At 30.9% G+C, this 22123-nt stretch overlaps 1 protein-coding gene across 2 annotated transcripts; it reads left to right on the forward strand.

Annotated features, from left to right (window-relative positions):
* Window positions 1–2722: 2722 nt before the first annotated feature.
* On the forward strand, window positions 2723–18132 carry LOC108905656 (DNA damage-regulated autophagy modulator protein 2-like). 2 transcript variants are annotated; one of them, XM_018708612.1, is made up of 5 exons: window positions 2723–2923; window positions 7325–7446; window positions 12452–12675; window positions 12789–12930; window positions 17795–17946. In XM_018708612.1, exons 1-5 carry the CDS (start codon window positions 2856–2858, stop codon window positions 17842–17844), a joined length of 606 nt encoding a protein of 201 aa, XP_018564128.1. In that variant the 5' UTR covers window positions 2723–2855; the 3' UTR covers window positions 17845–17946. The 2 variants fall into 2 exon arrangements, with proteins under 2 accessions (XP_018564128.1, XP_018564127.1); XM_018708611.1 differs by having other exon boundaries at window positions 2724–2923; window positions 17823–18132.
* The last annotated feature ends 3991 nt before the right edge of the window (window positions 18133–22123 follow it).

Here is a 22123-nt window from a genome sequence, read left to right on the forward strand (position 1 = left end):
TTGGCAACTGTTTATGAAAATCCACCACTTGTGAATGCACATATAGATAATATTAGATATTTAATTCTGAGAATCTTTTTATCGATGCATTGTCGATGATATACAGGGTGTTTATTAAACATACGGCAAAAATTCAAGGGATTCAATTTCCTGGACTATTCTAAGAATATTTTGTCCTCCGATGATTTTTGAAAAGCCGCTCTGTTAGATACAGGGCGAGAAAAATTTTCGACAATAACCACATTTTATTACCGAAAATTACATGTACCTAAAGCTTCTTAATCTACAAGAATTGTTGAAAATAACTACCTCCAGCTAGGATGCAAGAATCCAGTCTCCTCCTCATTAACTGCCGAACTCTTTCAAAAACACCAGGGTCGCTTATTATTAAATTACACCCAGCAATTATCCTATTTCTTAAATCTTCCACATTTTCCACTGGAGTAGTGTAAATGACTTTAGATGGTCCCATAGGAAATAATCCAGGGAGTTTAAGTCCGGGCATTGAACAGGCCATAAGTGAGGTCAACCTCGACCAATCCAGCGATCTCCGTACGTTACTGTTAAAAACTCACGAGCAACCATACTAAAATGCGCTGGCGCACCATCGCGCATAAACCACATTGCGTTTCTTGTTGCCAATAGTACATCCTCCGGGAAAAGTCATTGACAGAATGCAATACGTGGAGGAAAATCGGCAGGAAGAAGTACCTAAACACGTTATACATTGAAAGTAATATCAATTTTTCGAGTAAAGTACCTGGATCTACCTGTATCATGTCCAGCACATTCTCTTCCACTTCTACCGTTCTTATTGTCACTGGCCTTCATGGTCCTCAACTTCGTTTCAATGTGTCTGTTTCATGAAGACGTTGACGAATACTTTGGAAAGTTTTTCTATTAGAAACATTACGGTCAGGAAATCGTCAACAACAACCGCCTAATGAAATGTATGTCAGTCATCTCGGCGTTCATATAGCGATTCACTATAAAGGACTTCACTAATAAAAGTTTAACTATTAAAGACATAAAATACACGTCAAACAGCCAAACGTAAATCAGTCTCAACAAATTCGACACATACAAAATGATCAATCACGAGACGTAGATATTCAAATGAAATCCACGTTCAAAATGGCTTCTCTTCAGTGCCTGCTCTTGCCTCTTTTTTTTTCTTTAAAAATAAATTTATATTCAGTAAACCTAGTGTAGTACGCCATACTTATATATTAATAATTTCAAAAATATCAAAATTGGTTTTGTCCAAAATTTTTCTCGTTCTGTATCTTCGGAACAAAGCGGCTTTTCAAAAATCATCAAAGGACAAAATATTACAATAGTCTAGAGAATAGCCTCTTGACTTTTTGCCGTATGTTAATAAACACTCTGTAAATATGTAGTCATATTTAGTATTTTTTTGGTATCTATAACTTAGTTACCTATCACTCAGTTATATTTAGTTAGATAAGGCACTGGACTTTTGATTTTAGTGTAGCAAAAAAATAAATATCAAAAATTGTAACTATCTACAATCGTACTGTAAGTCGTTATGAATTCATAACGCATTTTTTTGGCGGTATACCTATACCAATTCCTATGTCCCTTTTCAATAAGCCATAATGGGTCCGCCATTTTGGTTTTAAGAATTTCCGAATTAAAACCTTATATTCGTGATTTGCGACTTTGAAAACCACCGAGTTTCAGCCATAATCTTCAAGTTTTGAATGCTTTTGCGATTTTTCACCCGCTATATTGGATCCACCATCTTTTATTCAGGAAATTTTCGGATTCGAACTTCAGATGCATAATTAGCAACCCCAAAAACCCGCGGTATATATGGCTACATTAGTTCCAACAAGAGTACATTATTTTTAGAAAATAAAATTGTACATTAGAAATTGTAGCCCGAATACTAAAAAACATCTAACCTCAAAAAAATTGAAACCTAAAATATAATAGGAATGTAGCGTAACTAGTGCCCTCTATGAAATATCCAAAAAATAATTAGAGCACCGTATTTGGCATCCTTAAAAACCCCGGAATACCAAATTTCATAAAAATATTTCGCACCGTTTGGAAATTTTCATAAAAATTCTATTTAAAAAATGTTAATTTGTCGCTCTGTGTCTAGAAAACAAGAGGAGATAGACACATAGTTCATAAGAGAAAAAATTATAATTTTTTGTCATACTATCATCCCCTGAATTTACGGGAGGTCTTTCGGAAACACACTGTATATAAATTTTAGAAAAATATGTTCAAATTTAATAAACCGTCATCATACTACTAATTGATATTAATGTGTTTTATTTTGTTAATTATATTTCATATTAGCGGTTGCTGACGAATAAATAATAGGTACTTAAAGTTTGACGTGTATTTTTTACCTTGGAAGAACTTATAACATCTTCTTGACAGAAGTCTTACTTTCACAAAACCACTTTCACATTTAAGATATAAAAATAATTTTTGGTATTTTATGAAGAATGTATGAACTCGTTATTACTCTACTAATAATCTATTTCTATTAAATTAGCTATTTATATGTATATTTATTAAGGATGCAACGAGACAATGTAATTTTAATTGATGAATCTTCCCGCTCACTGATGGAACTCGCCAGCATATTTAAAGCGAACAGAGATTGTTCAAGGCGAACTAAAATTTTTATATGCAACATTCGCAAAATAGCTTAGGTATAACTGGTTTGTTGAAGAAGTCCTTCGATGTTGTGACAAGTGTTTTGATCTGTAATCCACAACAAATATTTGTTTATTATGTTGTGACGTGAAAGGAAATAACGACGCAGTCGCTGATGAATGGGAAGTGTCGTTGTTTAATAGACAAACGTAGTAATGGAAATTAGTGTGAAATTATTGCCATTCATAACTACTTCCCTGCTGGTTTTGACAATTATCGTCACGTAAGTTAGATGAATTCTATGTAACAATAAATGTAGTTCCATTTTGAATGTATTTAAGACGTTGAGTACGCTTTCATTGAACTCAATTACTTAAAATATTCAAGTTTAATGATATTTGAAAAACGGTAAATTAGATGTTTTGTAAGCGACTAACCTCATCTTCTAAAGAATGTTGTAGGTATGCTGCGCGTTCACTAACTTCCTTCTATCCAGGAGTTCTTTCATTGCCGTGTTGATAGCGTAATTAAAAATATATTTGAATGACCAGGATATGTGTTTAGTATTTAGTATTGGTATAGTAATTCCTCTATACACGACTGTCAACTGCACACATTTGAAATAAGTGTACGTATAGTGTTCCAATATTCTTGGTGTTGAAATAAGACGATTTAACTGGACCTGCTTTGGCTTAATTTGATTTTTTTAAATTTATTTTATATTTTAAATGAAATTCGGTATGTTAGTACCTATAATTAAATATCACTTTTTAATACAGTAATTGAAGCTATTGTATTTTTATAGAAATGGGAAAAATACCTCCAGTCTTATAAGCAAAGTTGATGTTATTTTAAATAAAGTGTTATTTAAAAACGGCCTATTATTTTCCTGTGTATAAAATCTGTAGTAATTCTAATAAATCCAGTTACTTGTAATATCTTACAAATCAAAAATATGTTATTGCATCAGTCTCATATTTTTTTATTACGTATTTTATTTATTTATTTTGTCCTGTTTATACATACGCATAAGAACCGATCAAGATCATTTGCATATACATATATTTGATTCAAGTTTAATTATTTCTTTTTAAATTATTCTATGTTATGTTATTACCTTTATTACTGTTTCTGTTTTTTCATCATGCTGTATATTGTATTACCTACTTCTTTATTATGTCCATGCAGTATTACAGTTTTCTGCTCTTGCTGTACATTACCATTTTATTTTATAACATTTTAACTAAAAATATATTATATACAATTTTCACTATTCTGTAACAAGAATTTATACACATTCTGATTTTTCATGGCTGATCTTTCAACCTATGTTATTATTTCGTCAGACATATAAGGTTTTTCGCAAATTTTTTCATTCGGGTAGTTTTTTTGCATTTTTAATGGTGTTCGTGTGACTATTTTGTTTGTCACCACCAACTCATTTTTCATACAAATTTATTTAATTGTTGCCATTTTTTTTGCTTTGTGATAAAAACGAAATAATGCTTTGTGAATTTCTGAAACATGTAATCACTGTCTTTTTTGTTTTTATTGCAATTAAAATATGTTTGTGCTGAAAATGTGCTGGTAATTAAGGAAATAATTAATTAACCGAAAATTATTAGAAATGCAAAATATTTACGTAAAAATTAAAATCTGTCTTATAAAAAAAGAAATGAAATATAGGTGATATATTTCCACATCTGCAAATGGAAGTACTTAATTAATTTAATTTATTTAATTAATTCAATTTTTGTATTTACAGGAAACCCAAATGATACAATCGAAATAATAACAGTTATTGAAAATTTTTTTGCAATAAACAATACCTTAACAAATAATATAAAAATAAGTACTACAAGACAATCATCATTTACAAGTAATAACTGAGTTCTTTTATGAACTTAGAAAGTTGACACCACGATGCCTCAAGGATATCAAAATCCTGTGGCGATGCCTTACTAATTTCATTAATGAGAGAATATAATCCAACATTAGTGCGAGATTGATCTAAATAGAGAAATTCATTTGACCTGGTAGTGTAGTTTGGCACTCATATATTAAATAATGATAATAATTCACTACAATTTATTCTGTTATGAAAAAGTTTATGAGCAAATTTTAAATAAGAACAATGTTTCCTACATTTTAGAGATTGAATACTAAAATAGATATAATCTTTCACTATATTCATATTCATCTTTATTAATATTCAATTTAAAGAGCACAAAATTGCATATTTTCTTTTGAATATGCTCCAAACGATCTACATGATTGGCAAAATGTGGATTCCAAATAATACAACAATATTTCAAAGTTGAACGCACCAGAGAGTTATATAAAAGAATAATAGAAGTAATATTAGTGAAGTTCCGAGTTTGACGTTTAATGAAACCACTCATTCTAAAACATTTGTTCAATAAATCTTCAATATGAGACGTGAATTCCAATTCATAATCAAATTTTACTCCCAAATCCTTCACTGTCTTTACTCTTTCAAGTTTTATAAATATTATCAATAAAATAATCCGACAACCAAATATTCTTTCTACGAGTAAAAGAAACTATTTTACATTTATTATGGTTTAACTCCATATCGTGGGATTCGCACCATTTGGCTAATTCATTCAAATCGCTCTGAATTGCATCACTATCCGTGGAATCCTTAACACTTAAAAATAATTTCAAATCATCGGCAAACATTAAATATCTACATAATTTCAAGATATAAGACAGATCATTTACAAAAAGAAGAAACAATATTGGTCCCAGATGGCTACCCTGAGGAACACCAGATGTTACAATTATTTCACGTGAAGTAAACACTTTAACTTTAACCATTTGAGTTCTATTTACTAAATATGACTTCATCCACAATAGCAAGTTCCCGATTAACCCATAAGATTGAATCAACCTGGTAAAATCTGGCTCCAGATGTGTGATTAATGAAGGTGAGATCAACCAGCAATCCTTATGATGCTAAATTTTACTGAAATCGGTGGATTTCAAAAAAGTACACTCGCCATATTGGATCAGCCATCTTGAATTTTTACAATGTGAATTCATATTCGTAATCAGCGACCCAAAAAACCCCTTTATACAAAATCTGGTCAAAATCCGCTCAGAATTTGAAAATAGCGATTCCTGCTCGGTTTTTTGAGGTTAGAAAAAAAAACACACGTTCTAGCTTAATTCTGACAGTGGATTTGAATTCAGCAGAGTCTTTTACATAAAAATGTACTATTTGATGTGGAAATAAATTTTTTTCCAAATTTTCCCAGTAAATTTTCATCAATTTTCACTATTTTTCACAAGTTTTTTGAGGTTAGGAAAAAATTGTGATGTGATGGGCCAATTCTGACCCCAGATTCGTGTTCAGCGGGCCAAATTACTACGAAAAATATATGTCGCATAAAAAGTATACCCAACTTTTTTTTTTGTGTGTGGCTGTGATTAATAAATGCAGAAGATTTATTGTCAGAAATAGTACAAACTGAAGCAAAAAAAATCGGCAAATGCATTACATATATCAAGACTAGATTGTAGTGTGCAGTTGTTACTTCATTTATCATACCAGAAATTGATCGACATACAATTAGCTTATATACCAAATTTCATTTCAATTGAGATCGTAGGAAAAATTCGGAAAAACTAAAACTGTTTTCTAATCTTGACACCCATTGGCAGCTTTCGATAGATGTAAGTTTGGTTAAATGGTCTCTGATTTTGGTTCTGATATTGGGACACTCGGTATATGCCAATTATGAAATTTATTAAAATGCTTTTCCAAATTTTAATGATTTGTTGTATCCCATATTTAGAGACCGACAGACGACTATGATAAACATCAAAGAACATTAAAAAATATTTCTTGTATGGTGTTTTTAGGATGCATTATTGATAACATATTTCTCTGTGTATCTTTCTTTCCTTTTAATTAAAATACTATAAGTTTTACTGAATTAATTATTATTATTATTCATTTTTCGAGTAAAAATTTTTATCAAGAACGCCTTTTTTCGTATCTTGCAAAATAAGTTATGATTACTCTTACGCAAAATAACATTTTTGTGTTTTTGACCCAACCTGTACAACAAAATTGAAGTTCGTCATGGTGATTCATATTTTCTAAATTAGCAAAAACTTTTATCAAGCATGCCTTTTTTTCATATCTTCCACTTTTTGGTCTATTTGTTCTTTTGTAAACTCAATCCCCGGACACTGTAAAGTTATAGAAAATTATGTAAAACATTGCATTATCGAAAATTGAATGATATTTAAAATCTAATCTACAGGATTTTGAGCTATTTTTTTTAGGTTTTTATAATTTGCCTATATACGAGAGATTATCTGTAATTCACTTACAAAATTTTACAGATAATTTTTTACTAAAAGTTTTTTTGCGATTATTACCTAACCTAGACCCCCGAATTTTTTTTATTATGACAGCACAGATATAATTTAAAATACAAATAACTTCTTTGTTTCGTTCTTTATTTTTTTTTGTATTTTTAATTGTTTGGATGGTGTTCACCAAAATATGGTGGCGCAATTTGCCAATGAATGAATTTTTTTATCATATATCTCAAAAACAATTAAAAATCATATAATTTTGTCGAAAGAATAAAGCAACTCTTAACGTTAAGATTCTTTGCATATTATTAATAACATTATTTTATTTTAGCTTCTGTTTGTCACTAAGTAAGAAACATGTAGTTGGTAGCCTGCCATATATAAGCGATACAGGAACTAAAACTCCAGAAAGTTGTATATTTGGCCAAGCATTAAACATATTGTGGGTGTTACGTGAGTAATATTATTATTGTTTCCAATTAACACGTCTATGCGAATATATACAGGATGCGCCCTGTAAGAAAGCAAGGTAAAATAGTAGTTTAAGTAAGGATTTAATCGGTGGTTTTACTGCCAGTCGTCACGCTATTAACCAAATATTACATCACCAGTCCAACCGATAGTGTATGGTCACAGAAGATAAAACAACCAGAATTATATCTCGTTGTCGGCACCTTTGATCACTGATGTCTGTTTTCAGGGACCTTGAATGACGTAATAGAAAGTCAGGATTGTATTCAGTGAAATTTTATTGCGCTAAACAGGGATGTACTAACAAAAAAGCCAGGAATTTATGTGCAGCAGAAAATGAGGTTAATCATGCAAAAGACTTAGTTATTTACATGGAAAAAGTTTTTTAAAGGCGAATTTTAGATTTATTTTATTTTTAAGTTAAACCAGTCTATTAATGAAATTATTAAATGTTAAAAATATTTATAGTTAAGATCAAACTACTGAATAATTACATATTCAATATTTGTTAACATAATTTAATATAATTTATAAGTACAAGGCAAAAAATGAAAAATTAAAAGAATTGTGTAAATAAACATACAGGGTGACCCGTTCACGTTTCAAAAAAACTTGTGTGCAAGTTCCTCTTGGTAAAATAATGGGGGTAGTTCATGTAACGTTTTTTTCTTACACGCCCTGTTTTCGAGATACAGTGTGTTGAAGTTGTTACTTTCCAAATGGTTTTTGGTTAATTATCTAAAAATCGGCTAAAGATAAAAATGTAAAAATTTGTACACGAGTAAACATCAACTGTGCGTTAAGAATAATGTGCAAACGGTTTCTTTTTGAAAAGGGGTACAATAAAAAAAAATATGTTAAAAATCAAAATTTATTACATTTTTAAACGGTTCTGTAAACTCTAAAGCATACTACAAAAAAAGGTATATTTGTCGAAATTCGGTAGCATGTACTTACCATTTTCGAGAAAAATTAAGTTGCATTTTTTTTGCTCACATAAAGCGGCATAACAAAATATTAAATTGAAAGAGGACTTTACCATTGAATGGGTTGAAGACATTTAGCTACCAACAGTATTTGCATTTAAGACTATAATTTCAATTTCTTACGAATCACATTAAACAGTTAAATTGTAAAACATATTATTAATTAAAAAAAAACTATATTTATTTTGAGTTTTAGATTGTTGTAAACTAACATTTAAAAAAGTAAATCAAAATCAGGAAACGCCATATTTCCTTTCAACACCACAATTCATAGTTTTTATATTGTCTTTTATTTTCTAATACTTAATTTGTCCTTAATTTTACAGTACCTAATAGAATAATACATATATACACTCGAACAATCATTTATTTACACAACACAATAAATCACGTAAAACGACGCCAATGCTCAACGCGCGGGATAACAAACGACAAACAGGTTCATAAAATGGCTAAAATGCTTTTGTAACTACGCCACTTTGTTCCCATACCAAAAGTGGGGGGTGCGTGCACCGATCTGCGCGAATACCCCCACCACGCCAACTTATAATTCTGGTTGTTTTATCTTCTGTGGTATGGTACATATCTACCCAATATTCTCCACAGTCGAAGGGTTCTTTCGCTCGGTTACGTCCATCTCCTATTAAAGTACATTAATAGATTTAAGAGAATGACTACCTGCGTCGGGTTCAATTACTATCCATCATAAAATTCAGTTATAAAGGTAATTTAGGAATAAAATATTTGTGACGGAATGTGAACCAGGATTATAGCTTTAATACAATGCAATGATTCCACCATATCACTGAAATATGCTATCCCATAGAACATACATGGCGATCCGTTAACGCTACAGAGCGACTGTATATAGGAATCTAGACCTGCCACGATTATGGGGTAAAAAATCTACTAACAAATACGGCCAAAAGAAATTGATTAAAATATTTTCAAGTTGGTAACTTCACCGCTAGAGGGCGCAACTGCTATAATGTTACACAAAAATTCTCGTTTTTTCGAAATTTTGCTTATATAACCTAAGTTGAAAACACTTTTTAGATACACTGTTAAATCCTTCACAAGTTTTGTTTGAACCTTTTTTTTTTTGTTATTACCATAGCAACGCCAATAGGAAGGACGCTATCTTGAAATTTTTAAATTGTCATAACTTCTAAATACATTAATCGATTTCAATAAATGACGGCTCATTTTAATGAACTATTAATAAAATTTATGTTATAATATGGGAATATGGGAATAAATAATATGGGAATAATTTTCCTGCGCAACGGTAGACGACGCTAATTAGAAAAATGTTTAAATTGTCTCCGTTTACTAAAAAAATTAAATGCAACGATATAGGTTGATAGACCATTTATTAAGGAAAACAAATACACAAACCGGAGGTCGATATCTTCTTTCGTTTTCAAGTTATTTCTAAAATAGTGAAGTTGTGCGAAAACATCCATCCTCCTTTATTTAGTTCTCTAAATAACATTGACACAGTCCAAGCCAAAATTAAATTGTCAAAGTATACAAAAATAGTACTTGCTATATTTTGAAATTTTTTTGATAACTGCAATGTATCATTTTTTATTAAGTAATTCCAAATATCTGAGTATTTGTAAAGATTACAGTTTTCACAACGAGGCAGGCTATGTCCTATGAAAATAGACAAATGAAAAATTATGTCAAACGATATGCGACAGCTCTTGCTTCGTGCAAAATTAGTGTCATTTGTGAGAGAAAAGTACTTGTGTTCTATATGAAATTCCCAGGTCTATAACTAATTCCCTAACACTTATTTGGGGATTTATATGGACACAAGCCAACACATTAATAATATCTTCCGTTCTTGCACGGCGATGTCTTCTTACAGAATGTAGTGGCTTCTGGCTAAACGCTGAAATACTTCTCTGGAATAGCGTATTCTACGAGGGTATCGCAAAGCGTATTTCTCTTGAAGCTATAACGGCATTTTCCAAACATTTAATATAAACTACCAACATATCATATGCTTCCACATTCGTAACAGGTATTTTCCTTGTTCACAAGTACATTTCCAACACAAATAACACTAATTTTGCACGTAGTAAGATCTGTCGTCTCTCGTTTGGCATAATTTTTCAATTGTCTATATTCATAGCCTGCCTTGTTATGGAAACAATAATATTTATAAATACTCAGATATTTGGAATTAATAAAAAAATGAAAAATTGTACCTACATATTAAAAAAATTTCAAAATAAAGCAAGCACTTTTTCAAGGTCAAGCTTGGTATAGTTTTACAATTTAATTTGGCTTGGACTATGTCAATGTTATTTAGAGAACTATATAAAGAAGGACGTTCTAGCACAACTTCACTATTTTAGCAATAGCTTGAAAATGAAAAATATATCGATCTCCGGTTTGTGTATATGTTCTCCTTAATAAATGGTCTAACTAGCTATGAAAACAAAGCGTCGCATTTATTATTTTGTTACTAAACTGAGACAATTACAAAACTTTTCCAATTAGCCATGTTTACCGTTGCTTAGGAAAATATTTTTATTCCCATAAATTTAAATTTCATTAATAGTTCTTTAAAATGAGCCATCGTTTATTGAAATCGATGAAGGCATTTAGAGGTTATGACAATTTAATTATTACAAGATGGCGCCCTTCATACTGGCGTTGGTATAGTAATAACAAAAAAAAGATTAAACAAAACTTGTGAAGGGTTTAACAGTGTATCTAAAAGTGTATTTTCAACTTGGGTTATATAACCGAAATTTCGAAAAAAACGACAATTTTCAATAGCAGTTGCAGCCTCTAGCGGTGAAGTTACAAACTTGAAAATATTTTAAATCAATTTCTTTTGGCCGTATTTGTCAATAGATTTTCTACCCCATAATCATGGTACGTCTAGTTTCCTATGTACAGCCGCTCCGTACAGTTAATAGATCACCCTGTATATGGCAATTGGCGTTACATGTAGTAATATATCTAGAAAAATTATGATTCACGTGTTAACACTTTTGAATATTTATGTGCAACTGTTTCTTAAGTCAAACAGTAGCGGATGTGCTGGAAGATATGTCCACTAAGAACCTCGCAATATTTCTTAGAAAATTTAACGTTAATGACTTTTTTGGACTTTTGATAACGATAATCGTAGTTGTAACAAAAAAATCCTAAAGTATTTTCTCTCAAACGGATAGTTTTATAATTGTTATCGATTTATTCCATTTTAAAAAAATAAAAATTCGAAAATTGTTCGTTTACAAATAAAATATAAAACAGGGATTTTTTTCATTGTCTTACAGCTTAGAGTCAAATATATTTATCGAATTTCGGCAATACATACAATTAGTGATATGAAAATGCTAAAACCAAACCGTTTATAAAGTAAATCGATACGATATTTTTCAAAATGGCCATCCTCGAATATCTTCTATCACCATTTTCATATTTTCATTAATACAAAATCTGATTCTAAATAAGAAGATATATTTTTTAAATTTATTTCCAGTTTTTCTTTTTTATTTACATTTTCACATTCGTTAAAAAGCTGCAACAAAATGCGCGAATGCTGTCTAAAATGCAATTTAAAATTTGATGCGAATAATAATACAAATATTCGAAACACCCTAAAAGGAACACAAATTATCCTATATGATCTTGATGGCAACTATGATATTTAGGTTAAACATACTTTAATTCTAAGATGCTGTATTTTTTAATAACTACTTGTATTGTATTGTAACAAAAACATTGAATGAAATTTGGTAAGTGGCGTAACATTTTTTAATTTCTATAACGTCACTGAAACTACTTATCGGGGTGATTGTATGCTTACAGAGGGTCAACTACATTATGCCTTTTATTATCTCATTCATTGGTTTCGTAGTTAAAAACAAAAAATATTTCATTTAGTTTCAAAGTAAAACATCCTATCCAATTGTTATAATTTGAGTTCAAGTTTGTCTGATAGTATACAAATTTTAGTGTTTATTCCTTTTTAGTTTCCTTTGCTGTATACGTTAAATACAGACAAGTGAAGGATATATTGAACAGATATAATATGGACAACAAGAAACTTTTAAACAGAACAGCTATGCAAATAGGTTTAGGAGCAGCTTTTGGAATCAGTATTGTGGCAAATTTTCAGGAAACCAATTTGTTTTACATTCACTGGTGTGGCACAATTTTAGCTTTGGGACTTGGTGCTGTTTACCAGTGCATGCAGGTTAGTAATAAATAAATGTATAAAATAAATAAATTAATAATATTTAATGTATTACTTACATATGTTTTATAAGAATCAGATTTAAGCAAGAGTTTGTAACAATTCTATTTCAGACTGTCCTCTATAAAAATTTAATGAGAATACTTGGTCAAAGGAAAATTACATCGCTGAGGATGGTTTTATCTGTAATTTCTGTGGCAACATTTATGACACTTCTTATTTGTGCGGTGATTGCGTACCAACAGAAGAAAAATGGTAAGTTTAGATATACAGTGCGACTCATGAAGTACCAGGACAAACCTTCAAACTGTTTTTTAAATGCACGATTTGAATGGATTTTCTCTTATACAGGGTGTCCCAAAATCTCTCGGATTTTGCAGGGGACATTAAAATAACATGACGAGTCCGTATAAAAATTTTCCCTAGAGATTCAGGTCCCTAAATGACGTCCCTGGTTGGTTTGCTAGGGACGGACCAGTTGTAGCACAATAATGTCAAATTTTTACACCATTTATGATTAAGGCACAAAAATAATATTTTCAGATAACTTGAACTTGAAACTAAAAAAAGGACTGATAACGATAAAATGAACTTTTTCGAGAAAAAACTAGTTTTGTTTAATATAATTTTTATTACATCCGTAAAGAGAAATAAACCGATACAATTGGCATTCTTTGTGTGCCTATCTAAAAAATGCCACTTTTAAAATTAAAAAAAAAAATGATTTTCAGGGCCGTCCTTTAGGGACCTGTATCTCCGTTGGGGAGGGCTCTAAGGAAATTTTTTATAGGAACTTGTCATGTTATTTTAACGTCTTTTGTATAAATCCGAGAGATTGCCTACATATTTTGGTACACTTGTATATAGCGGGTTTGAGATGTATTGCTGAACCAACTATTATCCAGCTGGTAAATCATGGCTTGCTGCACTTTAGGGATTCTACGTATGGTTCTAAAAATTGTGAAAACTAATAATAATAACTAGCAGTGTTCATAATTACTAATTTTTCATCCTCACGCATTCCAAAAGCTTGCCAGATTTTTAAAATTAAACAGAAATCAAGAAAATTAAAATTTTAGGACTGCATAAAAAATAATTTGCATTGTAAACTGATGATTTCTGAGGTACTAATGTATTTTTAATTGATGTTGGTAGTGATTACGTAGATAGATTTTAGTGAAAATTAAAAATTGATTGAATAGTGGTTAATTTAGTGAGTAGGAGTCTGTCACATCATCACTCATACACACACAAAAAAATAAATAGAAGATATATATTAAATATATAAATATAGTATAAAATAAGGGATTTATTTCCTTAGGAAATTATGGACTAAGTAACTGCCGTCCATACTACTGTTAATAATTCAATTAAATTAAATTTTTACAGATATTAGAGATTATTTTACCATAAACTAATGATTTTTTTTTTATTAACAATAATTTATTTTAAATCTGCAGTAGAGTTACATTTTGTGTTCTGACAATTAGATGTTACTTTCCATTCCAGTTCTTTTACATACTTCAAAACTCAGTGATTTCCCAATTTCTCAACATTAAAAAAAATCGATGAACCCACTTTATCCACGTTATCTCGGGATATAGAAACACGTGTCGTTATTATTTAAGAGTTTATGAAAATTTATTCCTGATGAAGAGAATAGTGCATTTAGATCAGAGAAGTTAATTTTCGTAAACCCCTATTGTGTACACTTCTATTTAAAATAATGGTACAATAATAGAATTTTTGTAAGACGTGCTATCACGACACTACAGAATTATGTGTCCTGAGCCTAATTTTTGAATAATATAACATTTATATAAATATTTCTGAAAATTTTTAATTTCGAAGTTGGGTTAGTGATTCACGCAGAGATAAAAATTCACTGATACAATTGATATATTGGCAGATAATAGTAGAAAGCCTAGCTAGAAGTTCTCCAAAAATGAGTATAATAAAAATGCACTCAGTGCATTTAATTCTTAATTGCAGCTCCAGGAAAAAGATCTCTTCTATCATATTCAAAACGAGTCGCATTCAAATTATTATTATTTTTAAATCTGAAATACATCCTCTTATCACTCAGTTGAATATATTGAAAATAACTCTTAAGGTGTTCGTTTTATAAAAAAAAGTTGGGAGAAATTTTTTCTAGAAATACAGTTTTATTTACATTATTATCAAAAATATCTATCTGTTTCAGAAGTGATAACGCCCTACTACTCCCCAGAGAATTCAAAATTTCTACAGCAATGACATTTTAGAATTTTTGATAATCGAATGAATTTAAAACTCTATTTCTAATAAAAAAAAAACATGTAGATGTTTTTTTATTACGAATAATTTTATAATTAATGTAAATTGAATTAAAAAAATAATAACTTGAAAGGGGCTCGTTTTTCAAATAACTTCGAGAAGATAATTTTTGTTTTTAGAAATACAATTAGAAGCTAAACATACATTCGATATCTGAAATAAGTACCGTCGAAATTATACCTCACATTACTAGTGAATAGTACTTCCATGAATTTTTACTTAGTAACGTCACTATCTAAAATTTGAGATTGAATTTGAGTAAAACATTTTCTGAGATATTTGCGTAAATGAGAAATTTCTCTAAAATTTAACCTATATCTCAAAAACACGCCGGTTAGGACATACGTTTACGAACTTCTCTTCTTGAAATGATTTAATGAGTTAAATTGCTGTTCATTTAAGCTACATCCTATATAGGGTGGTTTTAAATGAAGTAGCAAAAATGGTACCAGTGAATGTAGAGCCAAAAATAAGAGGATTGAAGGAAAAATACCTTACATGAAAGTTGCACCCCTGAGGCGATATAACCTCTTAAAGAGGGTATTGAAATTCACATTTTAATGTTTTTCTTTAACATGAGGAATGCTAGAGACACGAAACTTGGTAAGAGCATCCCACTAATAAAGAGACAACTTTTTTTCGATCATTGGCGTATTTTATAAAGGTGTGAAACAATTAACCCCATTGCAATATTTTATTAGAAATTTTTTATATGAAGCAAATGAATTATTTAAAAATATTTATTGGGAAGACTGATTTATTGCGCAACTTTTTTACCTCTCGTAATTTTTCGATAAAACCGATAGTTTTCTAGTAAAAAAATTAGACGGGTAATTGCGAAAATTTGTAAAAATAAAGTAGGCGGATGTCATAACAAATAAATTGTTACTTATCATATTAATAAATTGATACTTTCTGTCAATAAGCTGGTAATTTAATAATAACATTAAGAATAATTTGCTATTAATTAATGAAAAATGTTTGATAACTATGACTATGGGACATGTATTAGGTAAAGTTATTTATCTGAAATAAAATTTGATACAAACGAAAAACAAGAAATGCAAAATTAACTTTAAAGAATATTCTCGAAATTATTTCCATTTTGCAGCAAACATAAACTAATACGTCCGTTGAAGTTATAACACACTCGCACACATAGTTCTTGGTTATTGCGAAGGTCATCTGCTGCCTGAAATATTCTTAAGCGTAGTTCTTCTAAGGAGGCAACATGAGTGGCATAAACAATACTTTTTGTGTCCCTACAAAAAGAAATCCATAGGCGTTAGGTCAGGTTAACGTGCAGGCCAATAAACAGTGGCATCACGACCACGACCAATTCAGCAATTCGTTTAATTTAAATTTAACCATTCTCTAACGACAAGCGTACTATGTGCAGGCGTCCCATCGTGCATATACCACATCCTCAAGTAATGTTGGAAGATTTTCGTTCAAAACTCTAAGATATTCGGCCGCTCCAAGCCTGTGTGGAAGAATAAAAGGACCTACTAGAGTATTTCCTACAATTCCCATCCAAACGTTTAAACTGAAATTATCTTGACATCTTGAAGCAAATATTTCATGAGTATTTTCTTCCGACCATGTATGAACATTATGAAGGTACTGCATCTACTCTAGGAAGATTTGCTTAATCGGTATTTATTAGGAAATTTAAGTCATGCCTGGAAATATTAATGTACCTACCATTGACAAAAATCCACGCGGTTGGGTAAATCAGAGTCATTCAATTCTTACACGGATTGATGGTGAAAAGGGTATAAAAGATTTTCATGAGCTACATTCCACACAAGACTGAGAGAAACTTGCATTTGCCTGGACACAGTTATTGTACTTGTACCTCAGACCTGTTCTAGATGTTCCAGTATAACTTCCTCAGTTTCAACAGTTCGAACATTACGCCTTCTTCCGGCACCCTCACGACTGGGCTATGTTTGTCTATGAGGAATCGGTCGGTTTGGATATCTTTGGTGGTATAATCTTACTGCAGCGTTACTATTTTTTCTGGATTCGAAAAACACTTGGAGCATGTCGACATATTGGTCATTGGTATAAATATTATTTGCCATAATTATTCTGATAATAAATTAATGAATTGGTACTAATTATTGGTTGACAGAAAGTGTTAATTTATTAATATGATAAATAACAATTTATTTGTTATGATGACATCCGCCTACTTTATTTTTACAAATTTTCGCAATTACCCCTTTAGTGAACGATGACGCATCTATTTTTTTACTAGAAAGCTATACGGTTTTATCGATAAATTACAAGAGGTAAAACAGTTGCGCAATAAATCAGTCTTTCCAATAAATGTTTTTAAATAAATAATTGCTTCATATAAAAAATTTCTAATAAAATATTGCAATGGGGTTGACTGTTTGACTCCTTTATAAAATACGCCAATGGTCGAAAAAATATTGAAAAGTTGTCTCTTTATTAGTAGGATGCTCATACCAAGTTTCGTGTGTCTAGCATTCCTCATGTTAAAGAAAAAAAATTAAAATGTGAATTTCAAGCCCCTCCTTTAAGAGGGTATATCGCCTCAGGGGTGCAACTTTCATATAAGGTATTTTTCCTTCAATCCTCTTATTTTTGGCTCTACATTCACTGGTACCATTTTTGCTACCTCATTTAAAAGCACCCTGTGTATTACATTATCTGTTAGACACAGGTTGTAGAAGTGCTCAAATGCTGTCTGTACGTAAAAGAGTTTTTACCAAACATTTTAGTCCGATAGCATTTTTCTGACACTGAATTACTTTTATGTTTATCATTCCAGATTTTAACGAAAGGAATGTACTTTTTAGAAAATTACTTACACTGGCCTGAAGGAGACGGCGGTTTCGTTTTCCACAACGTCAGCGTGATGTTTGCGTGGATTTGTACCGCCTCAACTACGCTGTACGTGACATTATTCTACTGGGAATTTAAGAAAATAACTTTATACGAACCCGACGTGTTTGTTAAAGATAAAATCACTATCGACCTAAATATGGCAAGGACCAATGAGGGCTTCCAAGATGCTTGAGATGGTGTGCGATGCAAAAAATAAAATTGTTTTCCCTAATTTTTTTTGTAGCTCGTTATACTTCGATGTTTTTTAAATCAGATTTTTTATGCCAGTAATAGATTAATATTATTTGTAAATAAATAAATAAATAAATATGTTAGTGTTAAATCGTTTTATGATTATTGAACCAGAGTATGAAAGATAGAATTATATATAACAAAGAAATGAGCTTATCGGTACAATTTTTAGTTAGAAAAATCAAAATATGTGAAAATGAGAACATATTGTGCAAATCTGTTGTTAATATTACGCAATTTTAACAAAGTTGTATACAAATAGATACCAACGAGCAGTTTGAATTCTGCTGTTAGACAACAATCACTTACTTATTTGTAATCAAAAATTGATTTTAGTTACTATTATGTGTATACCGTGAGTACCAATATGACGCACGCAGTTTATCAAGCTAACTCAAAAGTTAATCAAAGTTATTATTATTACATAATAGCAAGGACAGAGGCAAAGCCTATTTAGTCCAATAAAATGTACAAAATGACAGTTAACAGCTTTGAAAGTAACAGTAAAATAAATAGCTAACATAAAAGAAAAAGAACAAATAAGTATGTGAAGAGAATACTAAAATAACAATGCAGATCACAGTTAACTAGCGGAACAGGCTAGTTCCGCTAGTTAACCGCACACGAAAATATACTCACTGTAGAAATTCTGATGACATCCATGCATTCAACCTGTTCTTGAAGGAGTTGACCGATGGGGCAGTGACAACAGATGAAGGTAGACTATTCCAAAGGTAGAACACTCTATTTGGGAAGAAATTTTGCCGCAAAGACGTTTTGAAGTTTTCTCTCGACAATTTAAACTGATGACCACGTAAACGCTCATCCAAATTTAACCTAAATAAGTCTCCAAAAGTTATTCTGTAATGATTAATTAGAATCTTGTACATTTGGATAAGATCACCACGTAGACGTCTCACATTAGTACAAGTAATTTTCAAATTATCCAAACGGTGATGATATGGAAGTGATCTAAATTTGGGGATCCATTTTGTGAATCTTCTCTGCACGCTTTCTATCAGATTAATATCTTTTACCAGGTAAGGGGACCATATGTTCACGCAGTATTCCAGATGCGGACGAATATATGATTTACATAATGTTAAGAAGACCTGATCGTTTGAGTTCTGGAAACACTTATTTAAAAGATAAGACACGGAGTTGGCTTTTTTCACAAGGGTGGAAATATGTTCAGACCAAGTGAGACTGGAATTGATTACTGCACCCAAATCATTCTGACTTTCGACAGTTGTTATAAGTTGGCCTTGACCGAAAGTATATGTTGACTTGGGATTATTTTTACCATGTATAACAGTACAGTTATTTAAATTCAGAGGGATGAGCCAATCATAGCACCAGTGCTCGATGGAATTAATATCATCTTGTAGAGTCTGATGATCTTGCAGTGCATTTCCAAATATCCTAGTATCATCGGTATACAGTGCATGCTGCGAACTGAGCTTTAGCGAGAGGTCAGCTGTATATACCAAAAATAGGACTGGTCCCAGAAAGAACTACTTGAGATTCAGAATGCGACTTGCCAACTCGTACTGAAAACGTTCGATTTGTGAGGAAACTATCTATCCAGGCAAGTAATGGGCCCCTTATACCATTACCATAAACCATTACCATAACGTTATGTAAGATTTATTTGGCTAACAAATAGTTGAGGCATTACTCAACGAATATTATTATTATTTCCACAGCTTTAATAAAAAATCGAGCAAAAAATATTGTTCATTTTGAGTGAAAATTTACTCAATTTTGTTTATTGCGTAAAGTAATATACAGGGTGTCCCGGTACTTGATACAAAAAAATCGAGTACAAATATGTGAGATCAAAATAATATCAGTTCTTCACATAAATTTTTTTCATACGAGCCTTCGTTAACAAGTTACGGGTTAGTCTCTAAACTATTAACTTCAGCATGACACAAATTTGGTGATCGATAACACATGGGTGCAGCTTGTTTTTGATGTTGTAAGTAAAACTTGATTATGCCCAGAATGCCAGGGACGGACTATGCCTAATGGTTAACAACCCAAACTTTTTGCATAGATGACGATACCAATCTGCCTGTATTAAAAATAAGTTCCCTGAAGAATTTACCGACAATAATACCCTCTTGGTTCAACTCGTTAAAAATAACAATATAGGAAATATTTGTAATTTTTGGTCGAGCGGCGCCTCCACCATTTTTGTTTTTAATTTTTAATTGGACATAATTACTATATTAGAACCGTACGTAATTTTTAAACCTAGAAAATCTTACTGTCTGCTAATGCAATCAAAATTTGACAAACACACTTTACACAACACAAAATAGAAAAAAGAGGAATAATAAGGCTAAATTAAGTAAGTAAGTATTAAACTCCAAATATCGATATCCATTCAGACGTTTTTCAAAAAAGGTATAAACCTATTAAATTATTACCCACTATTACTGTTTGGGCAGGAATAGTGGGTAATAATGTAATAGGTTCATACGTTTTTGAGGAACGTCTGAATGGACATCGATATTTGGAGTTTTTGCAAAATAATTTGCAGCCACTATTAGACGATGTTCCATTAGACACAAGAAACGTTTGGTTCATGTACTATGGGGCTCCTCCCCATTTCAATCTTGATGGGAGAGAAGGCCCAATTTCATGGCCGCGACGTTCTCCAGACTTTAACCCGTTGGACTTCTTCCTGTGCGGATACCTGAAAAATTTAGTGTACTCAACCCCAGTATAGACAGGTGATGAATTGCTGCAAAGAATTTCCATTGTGATAATATTAGACACCCCAGAAATGCTTTTTCGTGTATAAATAAATATCATTTCTGTGGCAAAAAGGCAAACAGATATAAGTAAAACGTGCCTGTTTTAGAGAAATAACAAAAAACTGTTTTGTAAAGTAACCGTAAATAATAAATATGATGTTACTAATTGCAACAAAAGAATTAAGGCCAATATAAAGAAAAATATAGTAATTAAGTGTTGCTAAAATAGCTAATTATGGAATATTTATATATTTTATTACTTATGTTTGAATTGTTTTTGTATAATTAAAACTGATAAAAGCCAGACCAAGATGAGTAAACATATACCTTTTTACAATTTCAATAATTTTTTGTTAATCATACGTTACAGCATTGACATAACGATATAAGTAGACATGAATATAGAACATTATATTCGTTATAGGTTGTACTTAGATTATTTCTGGGGGTAGGCTTATAATAAAATACATTAAAAACATAACAATTTTATTAAAAAAAACTTTATATAAGTAGATAAGCTAATACTCGTTATCTTCTCTCACTGTAGTCTGTCTAAATCGGGACCTGCTTCCAAATTTTCATAAAGTAGGGTTAAGTACACATATAACATAAATAAAGGAAATCTGTGAAAAGACAAAAGGGTATAAGTAGACATATACCCTTCTGATATTACAAGATGAGTATTCCAACCTATTTATAACTGTTATAAGTGCACTTACATCTATTTGATATTAAGCAAAATAGATTTTTGTTCAGTTAATAGTAAATGTAAAGACATAATTCATTTAGAAATAGTGCTATAAAATAAAATTGGTTATATATAGACTTATATCTCTTTGGCATTTGGCAATATGGCAATAAAAATATTAAATGGGGAATAAGTAGACCTTTTTGCTTATTTGCCCCAGATTTGTAGACTTAGGAAGTGTCTGGAGGTGGAAGGTTCCCATATTGAAAATGTATTTTGATAGTTTTCTTTCTATTAAATTATTTTTTTAACTTACTTTAACTTATTCTTGTTGTTTTTTCCTATTTTGTGTTATGTGTAAAGTGTGTTTGTCATATTGTTAGTGAAAATTACATTAGTACAGAGTATGATTTTCTAGGCTCTTATTTTAAAAATATGTATGATAGTAATTATGTGCAATTAAAAATGAAAAATAAAAAATGGTGGAGGCGCCGCTCTATATGCACTGTGCCATAAAATTATATGAAGAACTGTTATTATTTTGTTCTCGTTTATTTGTACTCGACGT

This window comes from Anoplophora glabripennis, unplaced genomic scaffold, assembly GCF_000390285.2.
Source record: "Anoplophora glabripennis isolate ALB-LARVAE unplaced genomic scaffold, Agla_2.0 scaffold156, whole genome shotgun sequence".
Classification (NCBI taxonomy): domain Eukaryota; kingdom Metazoa; phylum Arthropoda; class Insecta; order Coleoptera; family Cerambycidae; genus Anoplophora; species Anoplophora glabripennis.

Coding starts and splice junctions, on each gene's coding strand:
- LOC108905656 (XM_018708611.1), top strand. CDS start 2,856: ATGGAAATTAGTGTGAAATTATTGCCATTCATAACTACTTCCCTGCTG. Junction 2,924..7,324: donor GTTTTGACAATTATCGTCAC/GTAAGTTAGATG, acceptor ATTTTATTTTAG/CTTCTGTTTGTCACTAAGTA. Junction 12,931..17,822: donor GTACCAACAGAAGAAAAATG/GTAAGTTTAGAT, acceptor TGTACTTTTTAG/AAAATTACTTACACTGGCCT.